The following is a 23,691-nucleotide window of genomic DNA, read 5'->3' as shown; positions in this document are numbered from 1 at the left end:
AAAGGTAACAATCAGTTTGCGATGTATCACAGAAACATCTCAAAATGATTATAAATGCATGAATTTCATTGAAATACAGTGACTGCTGTATGTCCAGATTTGACCATCAATTAATACCCAGCACGGTCCCAAAAACACAATTGAAATTAATGCTCAGTTAACAATTTTAACAACTTGCTTTTATATAGCATTTCCTTCTTGAAGCCAGCTTCACAAGAATTCAGGCAAAAACTGCTGCAAAATCACCTGAGGTTGGCTGAAAACCATCTCCCTGCCAGGTCTGTTTTCTGAACTCTCAAATGGCCAGTGTTCCTGAGAAGGACAACAAAAACTCTTCAAAGACAGTGACATTCTCCTTGAAGCCTGGCAGCATTGACACTAATGAGCAGGAGGAGCTTGCTACCAATCATTCAAAATGGCGACAGCTTGTCCATCAAGCTGCATCATGCTTTGAGTCACAACAGGCAGAATTTTTCGCTGAGCGGACGGGCTGACCAGCTCAAGCATAAAATGACGCGTGATGACGTCGGGCGAGCATCCCAACTTCATCGCGGACTCGCGCGATATTTTGCTCGGCAAACGCGTATGGGTGTCGGAGCCACGCCCGCCATTAGTTAACAGGCCAGTTAAGGCCTTTGACAACCCAATTGGTGACGATTTAACATTGCCCGTGCGAGTTTTCACTCCTCGCATGGGCAAAACGGGCAGGTGGGCAGGCCACAATTTGCAAAACCTCATCCATGGGCAGGATAAGAAGGGTCAGCACCATTTTCAATGTGAATAGTGAGGAGTTTGGAGATAACTTGCTGCTGGTGGCTTATTGGTACCTGGCAGCTTACTCTCTGATTGGGGCGTCATTCTTAGCATTTCCAGGCTTCATTTCTGAACTCATTGGTGTCTTCCAGGCCCCCTGAGGATTCGGAGTGTGTGGAACCTTCCAAGTATCAGACAGCCTTTCGTTACCCTGGTAATGGGAACTGTGGTCTCTGCTGGAGGCACCTCCTCAGAGGAGGAAAAGATGGGCAGAAGGGAGAGGAGGCCAGGAGTCCCAATCCAGCTTCCAGAGGAAGGACCTGTGGGAGGAAAGGTGCAGGCACAAGTAGCACAGGGTCAGCAGGAAGTCCAAGGCAGAAGGGGCCACAGAGGTTGCCACTATCCTGCTGCTAGGGTTTACAGGTGGCGATGCAGCTACCTCAATATGTCTGAGGTGCAATGCCGAACGAGGCTCCGTCTCCCAAGGGAGACAGTGACCTCCATTTGTCAGATGATCATGCCTCAGATCAGCTCCGACTGTGTGGGTGGGTACCCCATGCCAGTGACTCTGAATGTCACAGTGGCCCTCAACTTCTATGCCTCCGGCTCTTTCCAGGGGTCAGTGGGGGATCTGTGTGCAGTCTCCCAATCAGCTGTCCACAGTTGTGTCAAGCTGGTGACAGAAGCTCTGTTCAGGCAGGTATCGACTTTCCTTCATTTTCATACGGACGAGGCCAGCCAGACACAGTGAGCCAGAGGCTTTGCGGCGATTGCTGGCTTCCCCCACGTCCAGGGTGCTATAGACTGCACACATGTGGCCATCAAGACGCCAGCAGATGAGTCCGGTGCCTTTGTCAACAGGAAGGGCTTCCACTCCATGAACGTGCAGATAGTGTGTGATCACAGGATGCTGATTTTTCAAGTCTGTGCAAGGTACCCTGGCAGCTCCCATGGCGCCTACATCCTCAGACACTCCCTGGTGTAGAGGCTCTTCAGTGCTCCAGCCTGACTAGATGGATGACTTCTGGGTGACAAGGGCTATCCCATGAAAAGGTGGCTCATGACACCTCTCCACCACCCATGAACAGAAGCGGAGCAGCAGTACAACAGGAGACATGGATCTACAAGGGAGATGGCAGAGAAAACTATAGGTCTTCTCAAGATGCTCTTCCGATGCCTGGACTGTTCGGGGGAGCACTACAAGATCCCCCCAGAGCGGGTGTCACTGATAGCGGTTGCATGCTGCGCTTTCCACAATCTGGCACTGGCAAGCGGGTCCCACTGGAGGAAGAGGATCTTGACGCAGCTGCACTGGCCACAGAGGATTCATTCAGTAGTGAGCCAGAAGAGAAACTTGGTGAGGAGAACGCCGAGGGTGTGGAGCCAGACCTCGGTAACCTCCAGGGAGGCTGGGACACCAGGGATGCCTTGATCCAATGCTACCTCAGCTGGGCTGCCAAATAAGAACTACCACCTCAGGCCAAGGCTGCCGCCTCCATCGTGGATCACAGAAATGACTTTTTCCTTGGTCCCCAAGATACACTCAGTGCCTGTGCAATAAAGTTTCGAGCCACCCACATCCAGCGTTACATACCGGCCTACCTTGCACCTACAAAATAAATGAAGCATACTTAGGCCAATAACACAAAAGCAAATGTAATTTTATGTTGGAACTCACATAGTCTTGAACAGAAAAAACCCAAGTGTTGATAGTCACACCATTAAAAAAAAAGACAAAATGGGGGAACAAAAGATCACCAGTGACCAGTCCCCCTTGTGCTTAAGGTGCTTTAAGATTACATTTATGGGTGCTATGTCTATGTTCTCCCCCCTCACTGGCACCGGCATTGGAGACAGCCTACTGACTCTGCTGTCCTGTTGGCTTTGATGACATTGCCAGTCATCCTCTGGCCAGTGAAGCCCATGCTGGCCCCGTCTGGGAGGGAGCGGCCAGTGCCCTCAGTTGCCGCAGCCTTATCAGATGCCACGGTCACTGGCAGAGAGGCGGAGGAGCTGCTACCATCATCCAGAGCGCCTGGTGAGGAGCCCGCAGAGACGACAGGCAGCTCGTGCTCCAACATGAGGTCACTCTGAACCTCCCTGCTCACCATTGATGGATGGGCATCTAGCTGGGACACTAGGTGCCCCATCCATCTCACACACGGACACTGACCAGTTGAGGTCAGTGCCTGTGTGAGGTCTTGCAGGTCCGAGCACAGCCCCAGGAACCCCTGATTCAGCTCCTGGAAGAGCCTCTCCATGAGAGCCGCCACTCTCTCCATGGAGGAGGCATTGCGCTCGGCCATGAGGGCCAACGCAGTGCCCATGCTCCACAGGGACTCCTCCAAAACGGAGACCATGGCACGCATACCCTCTTGGATCTCCGCCAGATCCTCCTGCACACCCTGCTGGATATCCAGCAGTTGCTGCCTAATGGACGACTCCAGGGGCTCATCATCAGCCTTCAACTCAGCATCGTCCTGATCCCCAGCAGTCCTCCAACTGCCAGTGCCCTGGGCACTCTCTGCCTCTGCCTGCTCCTCAAACAAGTGTGAGTGCCCTCACCAATGTGCACTGAGATACTGGCAGCCAAACTAATGCCCACCGAGGTGCTGATATCTGCGCTGGTGCCTGGTTCAGAGAGCAGGTGTGGTGCAGGTGCTTGGGGAGATTGCTGGTCCTCCGGGGTCAGGGTCTGGAGAGCCCGCCCGTGGATGAGGTTTCATGAAAAACACGAAGGCCGCCTGGGCTCTTCGCCTGCCCGCCAACCTTAAGGTTGGACGAGCAGTGTTGAGAATTAGTTTAATTTGTTTATTAATTTAACAGTTCAGCGGACACACACCCGGTGAACGGAAGATCTGAATGACACGCAGCGACGTCGGGACGCACGCCTTACGTCACCGTGCGTCATTTTACGCACTACTGGGTGCGCGTCATGCAGGGTGGGCCTTAATTGGCCCGCCCACATAAAATGGTGGCACGCAACCGATCACGGGTGGCGATTGGCTCCACACCCGCCTGCCCACGCCCGGTCCCGACCAGCCTGCCCGACAGCGAGAAAATTCTCCCCTAAGTCAAGGGTCGCCTGGTCACAGATTGGTATTTTTCATTGTTCAAACAAGTTACAATTGATCCCTTTAGAATTGAAACAAACTCACACATTCTTAAAACCAATTACAGATTCCATCGACATTTTAAAGAAATTACAAATTTTCCTTACTGTATAGGTGGTAAAGAAAGCAAATGGTATGTTGGCCTTCATAGCCAGACGATTCAAGTACAGGAGCAGGGATGTCTTGCTGCAATTGTACAGGGCCTTGGTGAGACCACACCTGGAATACTGTGTGGAGTTTTGGTCTCCTTATCTGAGGAAGGATGTACTTGCTATAGAGGGAGTGCAGTGAAGATTTACCCGACTGATTCCTGGGTTGGCAGGACTGACGTATGAGGAGAGATTGAGTCGGTTAGGATTATATTCGCTGGAGTTCAGAAGAATGAGGGGGTATCTCATAGAAACCTATAAAATTCCAACAGGACTAGACAGGGTAGATGCAGGAAGGATGTTCCCGATGGTGGTGGAGTCCAGAACCAGGGGTCACAGTCTGAGGATATGGGGTAGACCGTTTAGGACTGAGATGAGAAGACATTTCTTCACCCAGAGAGTGGTGAGCCTATGGAATTCGTTACCACAGAAAGTAGTTGAGGCCAAAACATTGTATGTTTTCAAGAAGGAGTTAGATATAGCTCTTGGGGCAAAAGGGATCAAAGGGTATGGGGAGAAAGCGGGAGCAGGCTATTGAGTTGGATGATCATAATGAATGGCGGAGCAGGCTCGAAGGGCCAAATGGCCTACTCCTGCTCCTAATTTCTATGTTTCTATGTATGCTTCTGGGTCAAAGGTTATCACAATAGGACTAAGGCAACTGAGGGGGCTCCAACCAGGAGTGGACCGATGTGAATGTTGATTCACAGAGCAATACAATGATATTTTAGCTCTTTGTTTTCTTTTCTAAACTGAGAAATGGACAAGTTCTTGCATTACTGAGGTTTTTCGGGTTTTTCTTCAAATAAGCTATACTTGAACATCTTAGCGTTTTTAGGAATAGAAGAAACTACACTATAACACTCAAACTCATAACATAAATTTTGTGAGATCTCACTCATATGAATGTTGTATCATACTGAGACGTCACTTAAGACCATACTTAAGATATGGAATACAAGTAAACTTACATTGTGTATGTATGGTGATTACTTGAATGTGAATATCAAAGCTACAGGAAGTGAATTTACTTTCTTATAGAAGGTCATTCTTGAAAGTGTCATTCTGTGTGAGTGTGGAGAATTTTTGGTATACTACTTACGGTCAAATCAGCCTGTACTTTCATCAATAATAACAACAATGTATTAAAGTACCATTCCAAGGTGCTTCACAGGAGCATTATAAAGAAAATCTGAAACATAAGACAATATTGGAGCAGCTTGGTCAAAGAGGTAAGTTTTAAGGAGCGTCTTAAAGGCAGAAAGAGAGATGGAGAGATTTATAGATGGAATGCTATAGTTTAGGAATAGGCACCTGAAGGCACGGCCGTCAAATGTGACCACTAAAATTGTGGATAATCAACGGGCTGGAATTAGTTAAGTGTGGCTATCTTGGAGGGTTGTAGGGCTGGAGATGATTACAAAGATAGGGAGGGGCAAGGCCATGGAGGCATTTGATAAGAATTTTAAAACTGAGACATTGCTTGACTGGGTACCAAGGTAGGGCAGCGGACACAGAGATGATAGTGAACGGAACTCGCTGTAAGTAAGGACACAAAAAGCAACATTTTGGATGACCTTGAGTTTATGGATGGTAGAATGTGGGAGGCCAGCCAGGAGTGTGTGTTAGGTCTAGAGGTAACAAAGGCAGGTTGAAGGTACCTGCAGCAGATAAGCTTTGTCAGGTGTGGAATCAAGTGATGTTACAGAGGTGGAAATAGATGATCTTAGTTATGGCATGAATGTGTGGTCGAAAACACATCTCAGGGTCAAATATGACAGCAAGGCTGTGAACAGACTGGTTAAACCTCAGGCAGTTGCAGGGAGGGGGATGGAGTCAGTGGATAGGGAATGGAGTTTGTAGCGGGGACTAAAGGCAATGGGTGGAATTTTCCATTTTTGAAACTAAAGGCACGTATCCCGCTGGTCGGAGTGGAGGCAGTTTGTGCCCGATTTCACACTCGGAAGCTAATTAATTATGCATAGGCGAATAGCTGTCAGAATCACATGGCGGGTTGGGATCAAATTCACCCGCTCCGCCGTTACCTAATGAGTCAGTTCTGACTCCATTTCAATGCTGTGACTGCTAAGAAGTTTGAGGGTGCCCCCTGAAAGGGCCCCTTAGTCCAGCCATGGACTCGTCCCACACTGTCTCTAACCCCTCCCATGCAGATTATTTTCCAGTTTTGATTTCAAACTGCATGATTGCTTCATGGATTCAAGATGGTGGTTCTCCATTTTTATTTTGAGACCAGCTTTGACCCTCCCCATGTCAGTGTTTGGATTCCTCCAACCTTCCTGGAACCTCATGATGTACAGGTAGATCTCCCACCGATTGTTCTCCAGCCTCCCCCAGTAACCCTGGATCCCATTGTCATTGTAGTGAACGTTCCAGCCCTGAATCCATCACTGTTGATGGATGATGATGCCTCACGTGGACTCACCCCTCCCCATCTTGAGGCTGTGTGCATGGTCACCTACAGAGAAGAGCGCACCCAGGAAAGTTTCAAGTACCCCCAACCCACTCTATTACCCCTTCCCCATTTATAGGTTGCAGATACCTCCCCTAACCATGACCATCCCATCTGTAGCCCAGTACCGAGCCAAACAAGCCCATTGCCACTGACTATGAACACACCCCGCACACTAAGCCGAGCCTTATCCTAATTGAGCACACAAGCCTTGCCTCTCCTTGGAGCAGGAGTGCAACGTGTGAGCCATGTATAGACCTGTAGCATGGTCCGCAAAGCCTCAGGACTACCTTTAATCTCTACTCTGACTTGCTGGCTCCAGATCAGGAAATTTGACTGTCTTTCAGTGGACTCCCCCATTCCCTCATGACTGATCACAACACAGTCTCCCTTTCCCCCCACCCCACAAACCGCCCCCATCCTCCATGAATCACTGTGCAACCCATCCCTCTTGTGCCACGCTAACACAAACCCCCGCTTCCTGTTCCGGAGTCTACGTACATCCCCTCACATTCAGACAGTTTAACTCCCATCTGCTCCCTTGTGTGTCTGCGTTCTGGTCTTCCATGTCAAGCTCCAGCTTCCCCATCCTTGGTCTCCCCTCTGCCTGCCATCATTCCCCGTCCCACCCCCCTTCCAACCCTTGCCTCTCCCTTATCCTTCCCCACCCCCTCCCTGCCCCCACCCCAGTTGCAATGCCTGACTCTGTTTGAGGGTGCAGTCCTGCCTGAGAGCCACTGCACAGTGGTGTCCTCCTGGAGTACAGAGGCACCCACCATGAGCAGGCCAACCCTACACCTCCACCAGTGTGGCATTCCACAGCCACCACTAAAAAACGGAGCAGCGCTGTTGCAGGTCGGCTTTGAATGTTGCACTCACCTCAAAGCCATGAGCAAAGAGAGGGCGGACCAATGCACGCCACTCATTTTCAAACGTGTTTTAGACCGGTCTGAATTCCCACTGGTGAGACACAAGATTGGAAGGCAGAACATGATTCCGGTGTGTAACATATTTAATGAGCATTCATGAGATGGTAATGCATGCAAATGGCATTTCCGACACTGATCAGTGGGATACTCAGCCCGCCATGAAATAGGTGGGTGGGAAATTCCAAACTCCCCACCAGCGGAAATTGATTTTTGGCCTTTCTCCAAATTTTCGACGAAACCCACTGCATGCAGGAGTGGAAAGTTACACCCAATGACTTTGGTCCTACCAATATTTAATTGGAGAAAATGTCTCTTCATCCAGTTCTGGATGTTGGACAAGCAATCTAATAATTCAGGGACACTGGAAGACTCAAGAGAGGTGGTGGTTAGTTAGAGCTGGATGTCATCGTCATAAAAGAGGAAACTGATGTGTTTTTAGATGATGTTGCTAAGGGGAAACATGTCAGTGAGAAATGGGTGCTGGATCAAGGATAGATCCTTGGAGTCCACCAGAGGTAAAGATGCCAGAGTGGGAAGAGAATCCATTACAAGTGATAGTCTGGATATTATTGGATAGAGAAGAATGGCAAGTGCAGTCCCATGCAGCTGGATAACAGTGGAGAGGCATTGGAGGAAGATGGTGTTGTCAACCATACCAAAAGCTGAAAATGGGTCAAGTAGGATGAGGAGAGAAAATTTGCCTTTGCCACAATCACAGAGGATGTCATTTGTGACTTAGCTAAGAGCCATTTTGATGCTGTGGGCAGGGGTGGAAACCCAAATGGAGGGATTCAAACAAGGGTCTCTGGAATCTTCAAATCGGCGCAGACACAATGGGCCAAGTGGCCTCTTTCTGTGCTGTCAACTTTCTAAGATGGGCGTGGATTTTGGAGGCAATAACACATTCAAGAGCTTGGAGAGGAGTGGGAAGTTGGTGATGGGATGGTAGTTTGCAAGGATGGTGAGGTCAAGTGTTGATCTTTTGAGGCGAGGGTTTCTGGTGGTATGTTTAAAGGAGAGAGGGACAGCACCTGAAGGGAGGAAACCATTAATAATATTAAATAACATGGGGACCAGGAAGGGAAGTTGGGTGATCAGCACTTTCATAATTGGAAGGTCAAGGGAGCAAGAAGTGGGTCTCCTGGACAAGCTGAGTACGGAAAGGACATGAGGCAAATTAAGAGAGAAATTAGAGAAAGATGAAAGTTCAGGGCTGGGGCAGGGAAGAACTACAGAGGATGTTTGGCTCAGTAGACTAGTTGAAGGAAAGCAACAGAGGCAGTTGATTGGATGGTCTCAATCTTAATGACAAAGAAGTCCATTAGCTCCTTACACTTATTGTTGGAGACAATGATGGAGGAGACAGGGCAAAGGGGTGTAAAAAGGTCATTTGGCAGTGCAGAAAAAAAGCCAAGGGTTATCTTTGCCTTCCAGGAAGATTCTGGAACATAGAGCAGTTTTAGAAAGTGAGAGCAGGATCCTATAGTCCTTCAGCCACATCTAGAGATGAGTAGTTAAACCAGTTATCTGCCATATCTGGTCAAGTCTGCATCCTTTGGACTTAAGGTAGCAGAGATAAGGGCCGTACCAGGAGAATGGCCAGGATGGGAGGGAGTAATGGCTTTCGTGTGGACAATGGCTTCAAAGCTGAAGCTGAGGGTACGGTTGAGCGAATCAATACCTGCAGAAATGTTGTGGTGAATGGAGGACTAAAGGATAGATGGTTGGGATTTTGAAAGTGCAGCTGTAAGTGAATTGGAGGATAGTTTTTTTTCCAGGGGCAGAGAAGGGGTAGGGCTGGTGACGTAAAGGGGAATGTGAGAGGAAAGTCATACAAGAAGGTGATCAGAGATGTCTTTATTGATGATTGAAACAATTGTGTTTCAAACAATTTGCGCTTAATATTCAGTTGTTAATATTTCTCCATCCATGTTTTTGAAAATAATTTAGATTGGTTCAATTATAGAGGGATTCTTTCATAGTGAAGTTTTAATTGGCACTGTCATGAACTTATAATTAGGGTAAATGATTTATTTTGTTGTCACTCAAATCTGCTTACAAAGCCACATTTTCTCTGCCTCCAGGACTTTTAATCCAGAATTAACACGGGAGATAAATTATGCCACACACGGTAAGTGTGGAGTTTGTTGTGGGATTGCCATAAATTATTTGGCAAGCCAATATCCTTAAACCTAGCCCAGAGATACTGGAGGTATCACACTGCCAAAGAGTGCCAAAAATGTAACAGGCATTTTCAATAAAACAGAAATCATATGAATGGAGGATGGAAATTCTATACATGGAGGAGAGTATTTTTCATACAACAGCAATCAACAGATTAAGTGGAAATATTTGCACAAGTACCATCTATAGCAGATTGTTTTGTTAAATTGCTTCATATATCCTCAATAATGAACGTTTGTGTCCAAATAATTACATTATTACATATTACAAATAACCAGGGCACATTACACTTTCATTTTTAAACGGACAATTCTTGATGGTCATTAGGAATTGATAACAGTAAATTCTTATAATTTTCATCTTTACCTTCTTTTACGTCATTTTGTTTCTTACCAGGTTTTTGCAGATCCATGCTCCTCGTGTTCCTGGTCATGTTTTGTTCTGACGGTGTCACTACACGGAGTATCCGTAAACACCGGCATGGTAACAGGGAAGTAAATAGTGAGTATTGAAGCAGATGTGCACTTAACTGAAATAATCAGAAGTTTTTAGCCTGGTTATACCTAGGTAGCATGACCATTTCAAGTGATCTTTTCAATGCATTGCAACCTTAGGCTTTGCTTTGGCTGCATTAGTTATCAATCCAACACTGACTGAAATATTCTGATGTCAACAGCTGGCTCGCTCAGCAAAGTTCATTTGGTACATATTTCACCTGAGCTAGGCAAGTAAAAATTAATTTACTGAGTTAGGTAAAATAATAAACCTGAATCAGCAATTGAACTAGTTAGCTGAAGTAGAACATTTTAAAGAATCTAGAGGGCCTTGGAGTAAATTGCAATGGTTCTATATTAATTAGCTAGACAACTGCAGTCTGATGTGATGGGAATGCTTGTGGCTCCTCTGACCCTGAGAGCTATGCTAACAGGGGGTACAACATCTGGTAGGCCACTAGGGCAAATGATAGGAGGCACACCAAAGGCTGTCCATTGGTCCTCCTGACAGGGTGCATGAATCAGGTGAACAACCTGTCCGCAGAAAAGTGCCTTTTCTTATGCAAATAACTAGTGACGAATCTGTAAATATAAATATCAATTGTCTGAAGAAGCAATCTCAAAAGAGCAGACATGAGGTAATTTCCAAAAATCAAAAGAGATCCGTACCTTTTCTGCTGTGCCACCTTACCAGAATTTTGGCCATCATAAAGTTTGTATCGTTTGCAATGAACGATCAAATTTAATTTGATGACGAGGTCAAGTTTCTGTCCTAACTTAATTTTGTTAATTTGGCTGCAATTAAAGATTTTCTGGAAATTTGTCCCAAAGGTCATATTGGGCTGGATTTTATGGCCAAAAATCGGGCTCCCGCGCTTATGTAAGATATGATGTGATGACATTGGGTAGGCAACCTGTCATCATGCAGCCAATTTCCCATAATATGGAAGGCGAGCAGGCACCAAAATTGGAAACACATCCGCCATTTTGAAAAAAAACCAGTTACCAAAAACAATTGACCTTGTTAAAGAGGCACTTGACTGCAATTTTACATTGCCCCCTCCATTTTTCGATAGTCACATGGGTAAAACATTGGGAGTGATTTCCGCCAGTTATGAGGAGATAGCACAAGGGCTGATGACAAGGCCTGCAAGTGGGACCATGGCTGCTTGTAGCAGCAGAGTCTGCTGCTGAAGGTGGCAGTGTTTGGCTGTTAGTAGACTTCTTCAGTTTTTATAGGCTGACATTGCAAATAAGGAGAGACTGAAAGGCAAGGGAGCCTGGAGACAGGGCTATCCTGGAGAGTAAGGACCCCATCAGAAGCACGAGAGATCGCTGTCTCCATGGGGATTGTGCACTCTGGAGGAGGCTCCTCCATTGAGGAGAAAATGTGGAAAAGAGACAGAGCAGGCCAGCTGTCCAGAGACAGGTGCACCATGCTGTCCAAGCTGGTGAGGGACCTGCTGCAATGCAAGGGCCAGAACAAGATAGACAACAACAGCCAGTCCATGGTAGAAGACACTATCCTGTGTTGAGAGTCTACAGGCAAAGGATGAATTACCTTCAGCTCTCAGAGAGCCAGTGTCTTTGCAGACTGCATCTCTCCTGGGAGACAGTGACCTCCCTTTGTGAATTGCTGGCTGGGGAGATAAGTTCAAATTGCATTGGCGGCCACCCTATGCCTGTTACTCTCAAGATGTTTCTGGCCTTGAGTTTTGTGTGTTAGGGTCATTCCACGAACCAGCCAGAGACCTTTGGGGCATACCTCAAGCTTCACCATTGTATAAAGATAGCCATGGCTGCAATGTTTAAGCAAGCAAATGACTTCATTTCTTTCATCACCGATGATGTTAGTCAGGCTAAAAGAGCCAGAGGCTTCCCCTGTATTTCTGGATCCTTCAAAATTAAAGGTGTGATGTGATGACATTGCATGTGGCCATCAAAGCTCCATTGGGTCAGCTGGGGATATTTGTCAATCATTAAGGTTTGCATTCCATCAATGTCCAACTTGTGTGGGACCATCGCCAAAGGATCATGCAGGTGTGTGCCCACTATCCTAGGAGTAGTCATGACCCTTACATCCCAGCTGCCATGGATTTTCTGTCCACCAGAGCTATTGGAGGGTTGGCTTCTTGGAGACAAAGGACACCCACTGAAGAGATGGCTCATGACCCCATTGAGAAATCCACAGACATAAACTGAGATGTGATACAATGAGAGCCACGCATTTAATGCTGGTCTGCTCAAAATGTGATTTTGATGCTTGGACCGTGCACGTGGCTCTCCATAATATTCTCCAGCTCATTTCTCACTGATCATTGTGGTTTGCTGTGCCTTACACAACCTGACGCTCCAGAGAGAGGAGGCCCTGGATCTAATGGAGCGAGCTGCATCCTCTGACGATGAGTCTCAGGACGGGTCTGAGGATGAGCAGGAAGTCATCTTCAATCCATGGGGCTGTCAATAGTCTGAGCCCCACCATTTTGCCTGGCCGCTGCAAGAGGTGGTGAGGATTGAAAGCAGAAAGTACTGGAAATAGGTGGTTTTTCAGCCTCTGTGGAGAGACAGAGTTAAAACAGGTGTGGTCAGATGTTATTTCCTTCCTGGCAAGCATTTTGAATGTGATACTGCTGGCACAATAGTCCACAGAATGAAAAACCTGCTGCTGCTCCACTGCTTCAGTGTCCACTATGGATGGTGCCTTCAGAGTGCTGACATCAAATGTCGATTTTTCGTGAAGCTGCCACCAGCCCAAAGCCAGTGTGCCTTTAAGTGGGTGGCTGTGACTGACTTCCAGTTCATGACCTCATCCCACTACTGCCAAATGTCCCGCTCTGCATGTTTGATTGGGCGCAGAGCCCCTTTCCTAGTGCGAATTGGCTGGCCTCCATGCTGGGTGGCCACGAATTGGCCAGATGATGCTTGATTCACTATGCTGAAATGATGGGGGCAGGGGAGAGCGGGCCATACGCTTCCCATTCCGCCCCCCTCATTCCGTTGGAAACGGCAAAATCCAACCCATTGTGTTAAAGATAATCCTAAAATTTTACAAGCTTGCAAGCAATCATTATATTGTAAACTCACTGTGCTTGTAAATTAAGATTTAATTTAAACCTTGCAGTGCAATCTGGTAAAACATGATTCGAATGAATAAAGCTTTCCAGAGCTAGTAATTATGTTGTTTAATTGCTCCATGATTAGTTGTTTCTGCCACTTTATGGACAAACAAGAAGACAATTAATTTGTTCCAATAATTATTTGTAACTCTTTCGAGTTATCAACAGTCACAGAATGTAACTCTATCGAGTACATTCACAGTTCTTGGTTTTCCGGGAGTGGGACATGAACCCACAACCTTCTGATTCAAAGACGAGGGTGCTATAAACTGAGCCACAGCTGACACCTCAATAATTATTTGTAATTGTACAGATCACCATCTCCCCAGTTACTACCAATCAGTACCTCAATGCAGCATGATGTACAATCAATATGTGGTAAAAGCAGAAAAGGTTGTGCGGCCTTTGAAGTATCTTCCTTGGATAATGATGGGACCTTTGAAACATTCAGGAGTAAGGTAAACTAAATATTTATAATTTTTATTCACTAATTGTAAACTGAATCTGTCAGGAAGATGTAATAATTCTCATCGGGAAGAATTTTGCCCTTGGCGGGTAGGCACAGTGGGGGCGGGTGGGGGAGGTCGGGAAGCCATCCGCCACCCGCAATTGGTAATGCACCACGATTTCACCCTGGCGGGTCAATTAAGTTCTGCCCAGCGTGAAACGCGAGTGGCAGCGCCGAGCGCTGTCTGTGTGGGGAAGATAGGGGGAGGAGGGCGAGCGGGCCGAGCATGAACTTCACGCATGCGTGCAAGTGAGCGCTGCATAATCTCCCTGAAGTACGGAGCTGCCTAAGGGAGATGAAGAGATATAACAAAAAATAATAAAGAAAATAAAAAGCTAATAAAACATGTCCCCACATGCGACTCTGTCATATGAGCAGGGACATGTTATTAATTCAATAGCAAAACTTTTATTTTATTTTTATTTGCTTTTGGAAACTTCATCCCGCCCATGGATGAGGTTTCCAAAAAAATGCAAAGGCCACTTGGCCTTTTCACCTGCCCGCCTACTGTTAGGTTGGAAGGGCAGGGAAATTTTTTATTTAATTAACAGGCCTTTTAATTGTCATTGGGCATGCACCAGAGCTGGCATGTGCCTGCCGACTGAACCATCACACGACTACACGTTGATGTCAGCATGCTTGGCCGACGTCAACGTGCGTCATTTCACATCTGAGGGGGTTGGGCATGCGCCCACCCACCAAACAAAAATTTCTGCCCATAACGTTATTGGAATTTATTGTAAAGTAGAGCAATAGTGTGTGTGTGTGTGTGAGACTTAATTGAATTAAAGGTAGCTGTTCTGAAGGTTTTGATGTTTTAGAAGATAAGCTAGGTTTGAAATGTTAAGTTGATAGACATAGGTATGAAGGGAACATTTGCAGTTTTAAATAAACCAGACTAGATTGTTTCAAAGGAGCGATGAAATGTGTCACCTAGCCAGGTGAAGTTCAGAAACAGTGTGTTTACTTTTCCCAAACTGTACTGGTAATATTAGTACTATAAGAGATTTTTATTATCAGAGAGGTAAAATCCAAAGACATAATGAAACAATGGGAATTTGCATTCAAAAGGGAAAATATGCATAAAGGAGTGAAGGTTATGTGTAAGGGCAGGCATTCTAAGATCTAAACAAGTATGAAAAGCCTTCAGCATCTAAGCCTCAAGCTGCTGTCTACAAAGAACTGAAGTTCTCAACTTGAATTGGATTGTTCAGGGTATCGTTTTCTTTGACTGGGTCTTTTAAAATTTATGTGTCTTACTGTTGCCTTAACAAAAGTATATCTGGGAGTTAGATTAACTAGGGGATAGTTAATCATAGTAGTAATTTGTAAATCTATGTATGTATTTAAAATCATTTCTTCTTTTAATAAAGGTTTAATTTATTTTTGTAAGGAACCTATAAGACTACTGAATTCAAGGCACGCAACTCGAAATTTATACAAAATACAAAACAGTTTTGGCAGTTGTTTCAAGTTTCCCTTTGGGATTTGAGCAGCTCAGCATTTATCATTGGCTGTGCCAAAACAGAGTCTTAATGCATAGGGCTAAACTACATCACCTGTCCTACTGGACTTCCAATGGGATGCAGTTTAGAAAGAGATCATGAGCTGGTATATTGGATTTTGTCTACATTTGGGAGATCCTACTCCTTCTTGTTAAAAGCTTTTGTTTACCCCTTCCCAGACCTCTTACACAGATCTCCCTACACTCCTGCTCCTCTGGACCATAAGGGACCCAGTGTAAGACTGGAGATCAGTGCACTGATTCAATGACAACAACGACAACCTGTATTTGGGAAGGCCCAACATATTAGCCCAGCGGCGGGTGGGCAGCTCTCCACACCAGAGCATGACAAGCAAACCTGTGCGGGGTTGTTTGCAAGCTCGGGAGTGGGAGGGGGGGGATCCCTTGTTCAAAGGCACTTAATGACTGGTCGAGGGACCCGACATCAGGAATGGGGAGGACCATTGAGAGCCACTCCTCCTCTCTTGCTGACAATCCCATTCCCCACCCCTACCCCATTACACCCCCTCCCACCTGTGGCCTGGGATCCAGCGACAATCCTAGGCCTCGAGTGAGTGTCCTACTGGCACAGGTGACCGCCTTCCTAGTGGCACTGCCATTCAATAGAGCTGCTGGCATCTGGTTGGCCGGTAGCTCTCAGTGGGCAGACTTCCACTACCAGGATCAGTGATCCTGGGGAAAGGCCCACTGCTGCCCAGTTAAGTGCCTGAGTGGCATTTAATATGGTGGCCTTTCCTAAAGCAGATGATGCAGGGCTCTCGCTGCCTCTCCAGCTGGTGGGCATGACCCCCGTCACCTCCATTAAATACCGCCCATTATCTGTTCCAGCCTGGAAGGAGCCAGACACATACAAGTTCATGCTTACGGTTACCTTCACAACCACTGGCAATGCCATCCTCGCCCTTATCTGAAGCTGCAAGTCTGTTTGCAACAAGTGGCAGATTTCAGTGAGCCCACCCTTACTGAAGCGGAGACATGTGAGACACTTTTCTTCATTGAGGTTGAGGTAGGAGAATTGTCCCCTGGAGACCCTGAGTGGTTATGAACACCTACTGTGAGGTCTTCTCCCCCTCCTCCTCTCTTTTCAAGCAGCTTGTCCTGCTCTGTGTCACTTTTCCTCATTCACCCTGCCATGCTGCAGGCCAAAGGTAATAGAAGCTATTGCACCAATGTCTGGGAGCAGCTGGTCCGTGCAATATCTGTGAAGTCGGAACCAAGCCCTGTAGCACAGTCCACTCCACTTCCTGTAGATGTAGCAACTTTAAGTAACATTACAAACCACCAAACGCTTCTACAAACTCAGCAACAAGCAATGGAAATCAATCAGCAGCCAACCTGAAAGTAGTTATGATCACTCAAAATAGCACTGTTAGTGGGAGTTGAAGAGTGGGGTGGCCTTCCTGCTGTTGAACACATGTTCGACTTTGTGATTTTACGTGTCGAAATTATCTCGAGTGCTGAGCTCTAAAATGGCAGCACTGCTGTCAAATCAGTGTTATTGTTGACTGACATCACAATCTCCCAACTCTCCATATTTCTAGTGTACACTTCCTAGGACCACGCTAACGTCCTACTCAAGATGGCACCTGGCATCGCTCACACCAGAAGAGAGACAGTGTGTGTGTAATGGTGTGTGTGTGTATGCCTGTGTACCGCATATGTCATTTTAGGACAAAAATGGCACTCGTCCCACTAAGAATACAGGCGCTACGCAAACTAAATTTTTCGGCCAAGGATCCCACAAGCTTTTTTAACAGTCTTCTCACCTTCAAGGTTTATGGTCCAAATGGTTTAGCAGACTAGAAATGAATTAGCACACCAGCTAAGTTGAAGGTAACTCAGTGATAGAACAATTGAGCTCTTTACAGAGTGCTTGTTCAACACAGTTGGGTGAAACTCTTATATTGACTGTAGGCTATACGAGAGATGAAGCACCCATCCCATCAACCGCCACTGAGCTTTTAAATTCCAGTGCCCTTTAATTAGCCGAGAATAATTTGCCCAAGGGTTCTGAACAGATTCACCATGTTTTCTGAATATTGCCAAACACAAAGGTAATAAGAACTATGTTTTCCCAACCTTAGAAGAATTCCAGAAAGCTAAAACCAAAATGAAGCATAATGGATGGTTTCATGAATGTGGATGAAGCCTCCTATACCAGGGGCACATACTGGGAAATCAGATGCACGGTCCTCGTGATTTCCCAATTTGCACTCCTGGCAGGCGAGCTGTGTTATGGTGGAATTTGCACTTTGGCTTTGGTTCCCATTCCATGCCACTTACTGTCACCACTATACACTGTCTCATTTATTTACACAGGTCAATTATTTTGTTTCCTCTCACTGAGGCAGAAAATGAAAGTTATGTCAACTCACAGTCTATTGGAGGTCAACAGCATGTGCTATTTCCAAAAATATAGGGCTTTCAGACCATGAGCACTGTGTGCCCACTAACAATTGAGTACTTACCTGAAATGCCTTACTGCCTGGCAAATGATACATATAAATGAAATCTTTGCATAGGTGTTTCCCTGTCTTGCTGAAGAAATAATTTTGGTCACAGCTTAAATGCACAATTGGCTGTATGTTGAAACTCCATTAACAGCATGAGAAGACATAACCGCATGCCATGCGTCTTCTGGCATTGAGCCAGCTTACTGTTAGTGATACTTTATTTAGTATTTGTCTGTCTATCTGTACTGCAAAGTTGCCACAAAACCAAAGTTAAATGACTTGAACTGTGTCTCTTAAAATTAAGAACTTTCTATGTTCTTCAACAATTACAATTTTAATGGGAAGAGCAAACAAGTACTTAAGGAAAAAAAAAGGGGTTGCGGGCTTGACATGAATTGACAGCAGGCTATTTAACCAAAGGGTTTGAAATCACAGGCACATCTGAATCCGGACTTACCTGATTTAACTAGAGAGTGACCACGGTGAGAATGCCGACTGATTATTCCTTCCCTAAGATAGGACTTATGATTCAATAGTAGTAATCCCATCGCTGCTCCGCTGGGATCAGTTATCTTGAAAATCCGATTCTAACAAATGAACAAGAAACTGAAGTGAGCTGTTAAATGCCACTCGTGTTAATGATCAGAATAATCTTAACATTCACAGATTTTCTTTAATGTAAAAATGCCATTATCTTTTTTATATAGCAAACTAAAGCTGTTTCTGTTTTTAGGGTCACAGTAGCAGGTGGACAAAAATGTCTTATTCACAAGGGAGTGGAAATACTTGCCAGGATTGGGAAATCTAAGACCGTGGTTGAGGATGCCAAACACTTGGCAAATGCCTGGAAGGTATGAATGATCCCTCTTCTTGATCTCTTATAAGATACTAAACACCATGGGCAGAATTTTACGCCTTGCAGGTGGATGCACGCCCGACCCAGTCAGGTATGATATAGCGCGAGAAGACATCGGCGAGCAACCTGTCGTCATCCCGCACGTGCACAATCTTCAGGTCAGCTGGCACACCCGGGTGTCGGAGCTGGGCCCACCATAACTTAAAAAGCCACTTAAGGCCATTAAAAACCCAATTGAACGATTTTACGTTGCCCGTACGATTTTGTGCTCATCGCACGGACAGGCAGGCAGCCCACCCACATTTTGCAAAACCTCATCCAAGGGCAGGATAAAAAGGGTCAGCAATATTGCCAGTGTGAGTAGTGAGGAGTTTAGGAGATAGTTTGCTGCTGGTTGCTTAGTTGAATGTGACAGCTTCATCTCCGTTCTGAGCTTCATTCTTAGCGTTTCCAGGCTTCATTTAAGGACTCAGTGTCTCCAAGACCCCTGGAGGATTTTGATCATGTGGACCCTTCCGGGTATCAGACAGCCTCCTGTTACCCTGGTAATGGGGATTGTGGTCTCCGCTGGTCGCACCTGCTCTGAGGTGGGACAGAAGGGCAGAAGGGAGAGTGTCCCAATGCAGCTTCCAAGGGAGTGACCTGTGGGAGGAGAAGCACAGGGACAAGGGGCACAGGGTCAGCAGGAAGTCCAAGGTGGAAAGGCCGCAGAAGACACCACTATGCTGCTGCCAGGGTTTACAGGCAGCGATGTAGCTACCTCAATATGTCCAAGGTGCAATGCCAAAGGAGACTCCGCCTCTCCAGGGAGACCGTGACCTCCATTTGTCAGATGATTATGCCTGAGATCATCCCCAACTGTGTGTTGGACACCCCATGCCAGTGGCTCTGAAGGAGGTGGTGGAAGCAGGTACGATAGTGGTGTTCAAGAGGCAGCTTGACTAATACATGAATAGGATGGGAATAGAGGGATATGGACCCCGGAAGTGCAAAATGTTTTAGTTTGACAGGCAATATGATTGGTGCAGGCTTGGAGGGCCGAAGGGCCTGTTCCTGTGCTGTACTTTTCTTTGTTCTTTGTTTTTGTTTGTCACAGTGGCCCTCAACTTCTCTGCCTCCGGCTCTTTCCAGGGCTCAGTGGGGGATCTGTGTGCAGTCTCCCAATCAGCTGTCCAGAGTTGTGTCAAGCTGGTGACAGAAGCTCAGTTCAGGTGGGTAATGACATTTATTCATTTCCGGATGAGGCCAGACAGGCTGAGTAGGCCGGAGGGTTTGCAGCAATTGCTGGGTTCCCCAGCATCCAGGGTACAATTGACTGCACCCATGTGGCCATCAAGGCGCCAGCAGGTCAGCCGGGTGCCTTCGTCAACAGGAAGGGATTCAACTTGATGAACATGCAAATAGTGTGTGACCACAAGACGCAGATTCTGAAATTCTGTGCAAGGTACCCTGGAAGCTCCCATGACGCTTATATCCTGAGACACTCCCAGTTGCCGAGGCTCTTCAGTGCTTCAGCCCGACTGGATGGATGGCTGCTGGGTGACAAGGGCTATCCGTTGAAGAGGTGGCTTATGATGCCTCTCTGCCATCTAAGAACAGAGGCAAAGCTGCATTATAATAGGAGTCATGCCTCTACAAGGGCAGTGAGAAAGAGGACCATAGGTCTTCTGAAGATGCGCTTCTGATGACTGGACCGTTCAGGTGGATCACTACAATACCCTCCAGAGTGGGTGTCACTGATAGTGGTTGCATGCTGCACTCTCCACAATCTGGCACCGGCAACGGGGGACCCACTGGAGGAAGAGGATCTTGATGCAGCTTCACAGGCCACAGAGGATGAGTCCAGCAGTGAGTCAGAAGAGGAACATGGTGAGGAGAGCGCTGAGGGTGTGGAGGCAGACCTCTGTACCCTTCAGGGAGGCAGGGACACCAGGGACCTTGCTCCAACGCTCATTCAGCTGGGCTGCCAAAGATCTGCTTCCACCTCATGCCAAGGCTGCCGCCTCCATCCCGGATGTCTGAAATGACCCCTTCGTTTGCGCCCGAAGTCCACTCAGTGCCTGTGCAATAAAGATTAGAGCCACTCATAGCCAGCATTACATACTGGCGTACCCTGCACCAAAAAAAAAGGTGAAGCATACTCAGGTCATTACGACAAAAAAATCCAAACAAATTAACACAACCTTCTCTGGCCTTTTTTCCCAGACCAGTAGGCATAAAGAAAATATGACAGAACAGAAGGGTCACCCATGACCTGTCCCTCTTGTGCTCATGGTGCCTTAAACTTAGGTTTGCAAGTGCTACGTCATGGTGCCCCCGCCTCCCTGACACCAGTATTGGAGACAGCCTGTTGTCTCTGCTGCCTTGTTGGCCTTGATGGCCTTGGTGATCATCCTCTGGCCAGTGGAGCCCGTGCTGGCCCCACCTGGGAGGGAGCGGCCAGTGCCACGGCTGGCATCTCCCCATTCGCCGCAGCCTCAGTCACTGTCACTGGCAGAGGGGTGGAGGAGCTGCTGCCGTCATCCAGAGCACCCTGAGAGGAGACCGCAGAGATGACAGGCAGGTCGTGCGCCAACGTGAGGTCACTCTGGACCTCCCTGCTCACCATTGATGGACTGGCACCTAGCTGGGATACTGGGTGCCTCATCCATCTCCCACACTGGCACTTGCAGGGCACATCCAAGTTGTGGCTCTCGAGCGGCAAGGCACTCAATCCAAGGAGCCAGGGCTCACCCCCTTGGTCAGCTCCAGCATCATTGACATTTGGCGCTCAGATTCTAACATCCTTGAGCTCAACGGGGGTTGGCCAAATCTTAACACTTCTCTACACTGATTCATGCCAACACGGTACTCACCCTTCCCAAGCGCAGCATGTCGTTAAACCTCTTGCGGCACTGGACCCAGATACACCACACAACATTGTGGCTGCTGACCTGGGCTGCCACCTCCTCCCAAGCTCTTTTTGTCAGGTGCGGTGGCCTCCTCCTTCTATCTGGCTGAGTGCCCACCCGACTTGCCCTACCGCCTGGCGTCTCAAGCCGTACTTGAGGTTATAGCTTCGGTCTTCAGCATGCAGAAGATACGTTCCTCCCTGGCAGCCTTCAAGGAGCTGCCTGTGCCATTTTTAAACTGCCTGCCAGATCGCCATTGGACCCGGTGGCCAACAGGCCCCCGCCCAGCTCCTCCCGACCATTGGGAAAACGAGTTTCACACTGGGCGGGCCTTAATTGTCCAGCCAGCGTTAAATTGCGGTCGGGGGCTGATCACTGAACAAACAGGCGAGGGCCCGTTTCCCAACCAGTCGTGGGCCCGCCGTTCCCACGCGCCCGCCAAGGGTAAAATTCAGGCCCATGGGCTAAAAATTGAGTCACACAGCACCTGTTTTTTTGGGCACTAACTGGTTATTTATCTCCTAATATAGCATGCAGGAAGTGCGCAAGCCATTGACTTCCAGCCAGAAGCGCACCTCCAGCCATATTGGATAAGGTCGCTGCACTGGTGGCAGGTCTGCATGTCAAGAACATGTAAAGACCAGAATAACTTAGCCAAATTGTAATCTTGTATATCACGGCAGGACCCATTTTCGATTTTCAAATTTTCCCGGGCTTCTCCTATCATTGGTTTAACTTGCAATGTTGCTCTAACTGGCAGAAAGGCCCTTATACGAATGTGGAGCTGGGAGGAGCAGCTCCTGCTGACCCCATACTAAATGAATATGGGCCACCCTGCTATTGCACCATTCTGCATTCCCCCACCTCCCCAGCCAACATCACCTCCTGGCCCTATCAGAAACCCTTCCTTGCTTACATAAGAGCTGCTACAATGCTAGCAGTGGTTCAGCCTTCAAATATGCTTTGCCAGAAGCTCTGCACAGCACGCCAGCTCCATGGAAATGAGGAATGAGGCTTAAAAGCAGGGACACCATGTGCCTCACCATTCAGAGATGATATGCTAGACCTCCCTCACCGTGCACCTAAAAATAAGTGTGCCTGAAATTCGACATCATGAAACATCATGAAAACTTCAATCGAATGTATTTTTGGTGACCTTTTATTTTTATTTTCTGTTGCAGGTGGAGGAAGAAAGACCAGCATATAAAAGAAAAATGCTTGAATTTATTTATGCATGCGGTGAAGATTATGATGTTTTAACAGACAACTGTCATGATTGCACAGAAAGAATGATGGAACTGACTGACACTTCTTATTTTTAGGCTGTGATTGTTTTAAATCCAATTTTGGAAATACTTGGTGGTCAGGTCATACCAAACTAATGTGCGGATTGTTGGTCATATTTTAAAAAACTATATATTTTTTCATAAATATTATACTTTACAAATCTAATTTTCTTGTCCTATCTATTTCTTGATTATTGTTGTGGACATGTTTTAAATCAAAAGCTTATGTGAGATATTATACACCAATAATATTTCAAATTTTAGCAGCAACAAAATGAATATTTATGACTATGACTTACTGATGTGTCAAAATTCAGTATTCTTGCAAAATCAGTTTGTTCAGTGATGCAGAATATGCAGAGCAGGATCCTATTAACTCTGCAATAAACAACTACTAAATCCCTGGACCGAATAACACACCTCCTAGCATACTGAAGGAGACCATGGAGGAACATTTTCATACACTTCAAAAATCATGGAAGAATCATTTGGTACTGGTAGAGTTCCAATGGATTGGAAGAAAGTAGACATAGTACTTACATTTAAAAAGTGGGGAACAAATCTGATCCAGGCAATTAGCCTAATATTAATAATGGATGAATTAATGAAACCATTTTAAGGAATAAGGTGGAGACATTAGTAAGTTGGATACAATAATAGATTAATTCAAAAAATGCCAGCATGGATTTGCAAGGAGAAGATCCTGCTTGCTAAACCTTGACTTTGAATATATTTGCAAATAAAGCAAACTCCTGATGGTATATTTAATTGGATTTTTAAAGCTTCCGTCAAGGTTCCACATGAAAGATTTTAATAAACCTAAAATCTAATGTAGAACATAAATAGTTGGACAAAAGGGAAGAAACAGAAACTAGACATGAGAGGTGTCTTGTCAGACTTGTGGGGGGAGGTGGTGGGAGCTTGACAAGCAGTGCAGTTTTTGTGAGCATTGCTAGTAAGGCCA

General features: G+C 46.5%; 1 protein-coding gene across 1 annotated transcript in view; it reads left to right on the top strand.

Moving 5' to 3' along the window:
* Positions 1 to 22,893, top strand: part of LOC144679637 (uncharacterized) — a 66,683-nt gene extending 43,790 nt beyond the window's left edge. The window contains exons 2-5 of the mRNA XM_078540218.1: positions 9,995 to 10,099; positions 13,522 to 13,666; positions 18,428 to 18,545; positions 22,623 to 22,893. Coding sequence (XP_078396344.1) covers positions 9,995 to 10,099; positions 13,522 to 13,666; positions 18,428 to 18,545; positions 22,623 to 22,763 — 509 coding nt within the window. The 3' untranslated portion in view covers positions 22,764 to 22,893. The remainder of the gene's footprint in view (positions 1 to 9,994; positions 10,100 to 13,521; positions 13,667 to 18,427; positions 18,546 to 22,622) is intronic.
* The last annotated feature ends 798 nt before the right edge of the window (positions 22,894 to 23,691 follow it).

This window comes from Cetorhinus maximus, chromosome 4 (assembly GCF_964194155.1).
Source record: "Cetorhinus maximus chromosome 4, sCetMax3.hap1.1, whole genome shotgun sequence".
Lineage (NCBI taxonomy): Eukaryota > Metazoa > Chordata > Chondrichthyes > Lamniformes > Cetorhinidae > Cetorhinus > Cetorhinus maximus.
The sequence above is the reverse complement of the archived record's forward strand: the minus strand, read 5'-3'. Positions and strand labels throughout refer to the sequence as shown.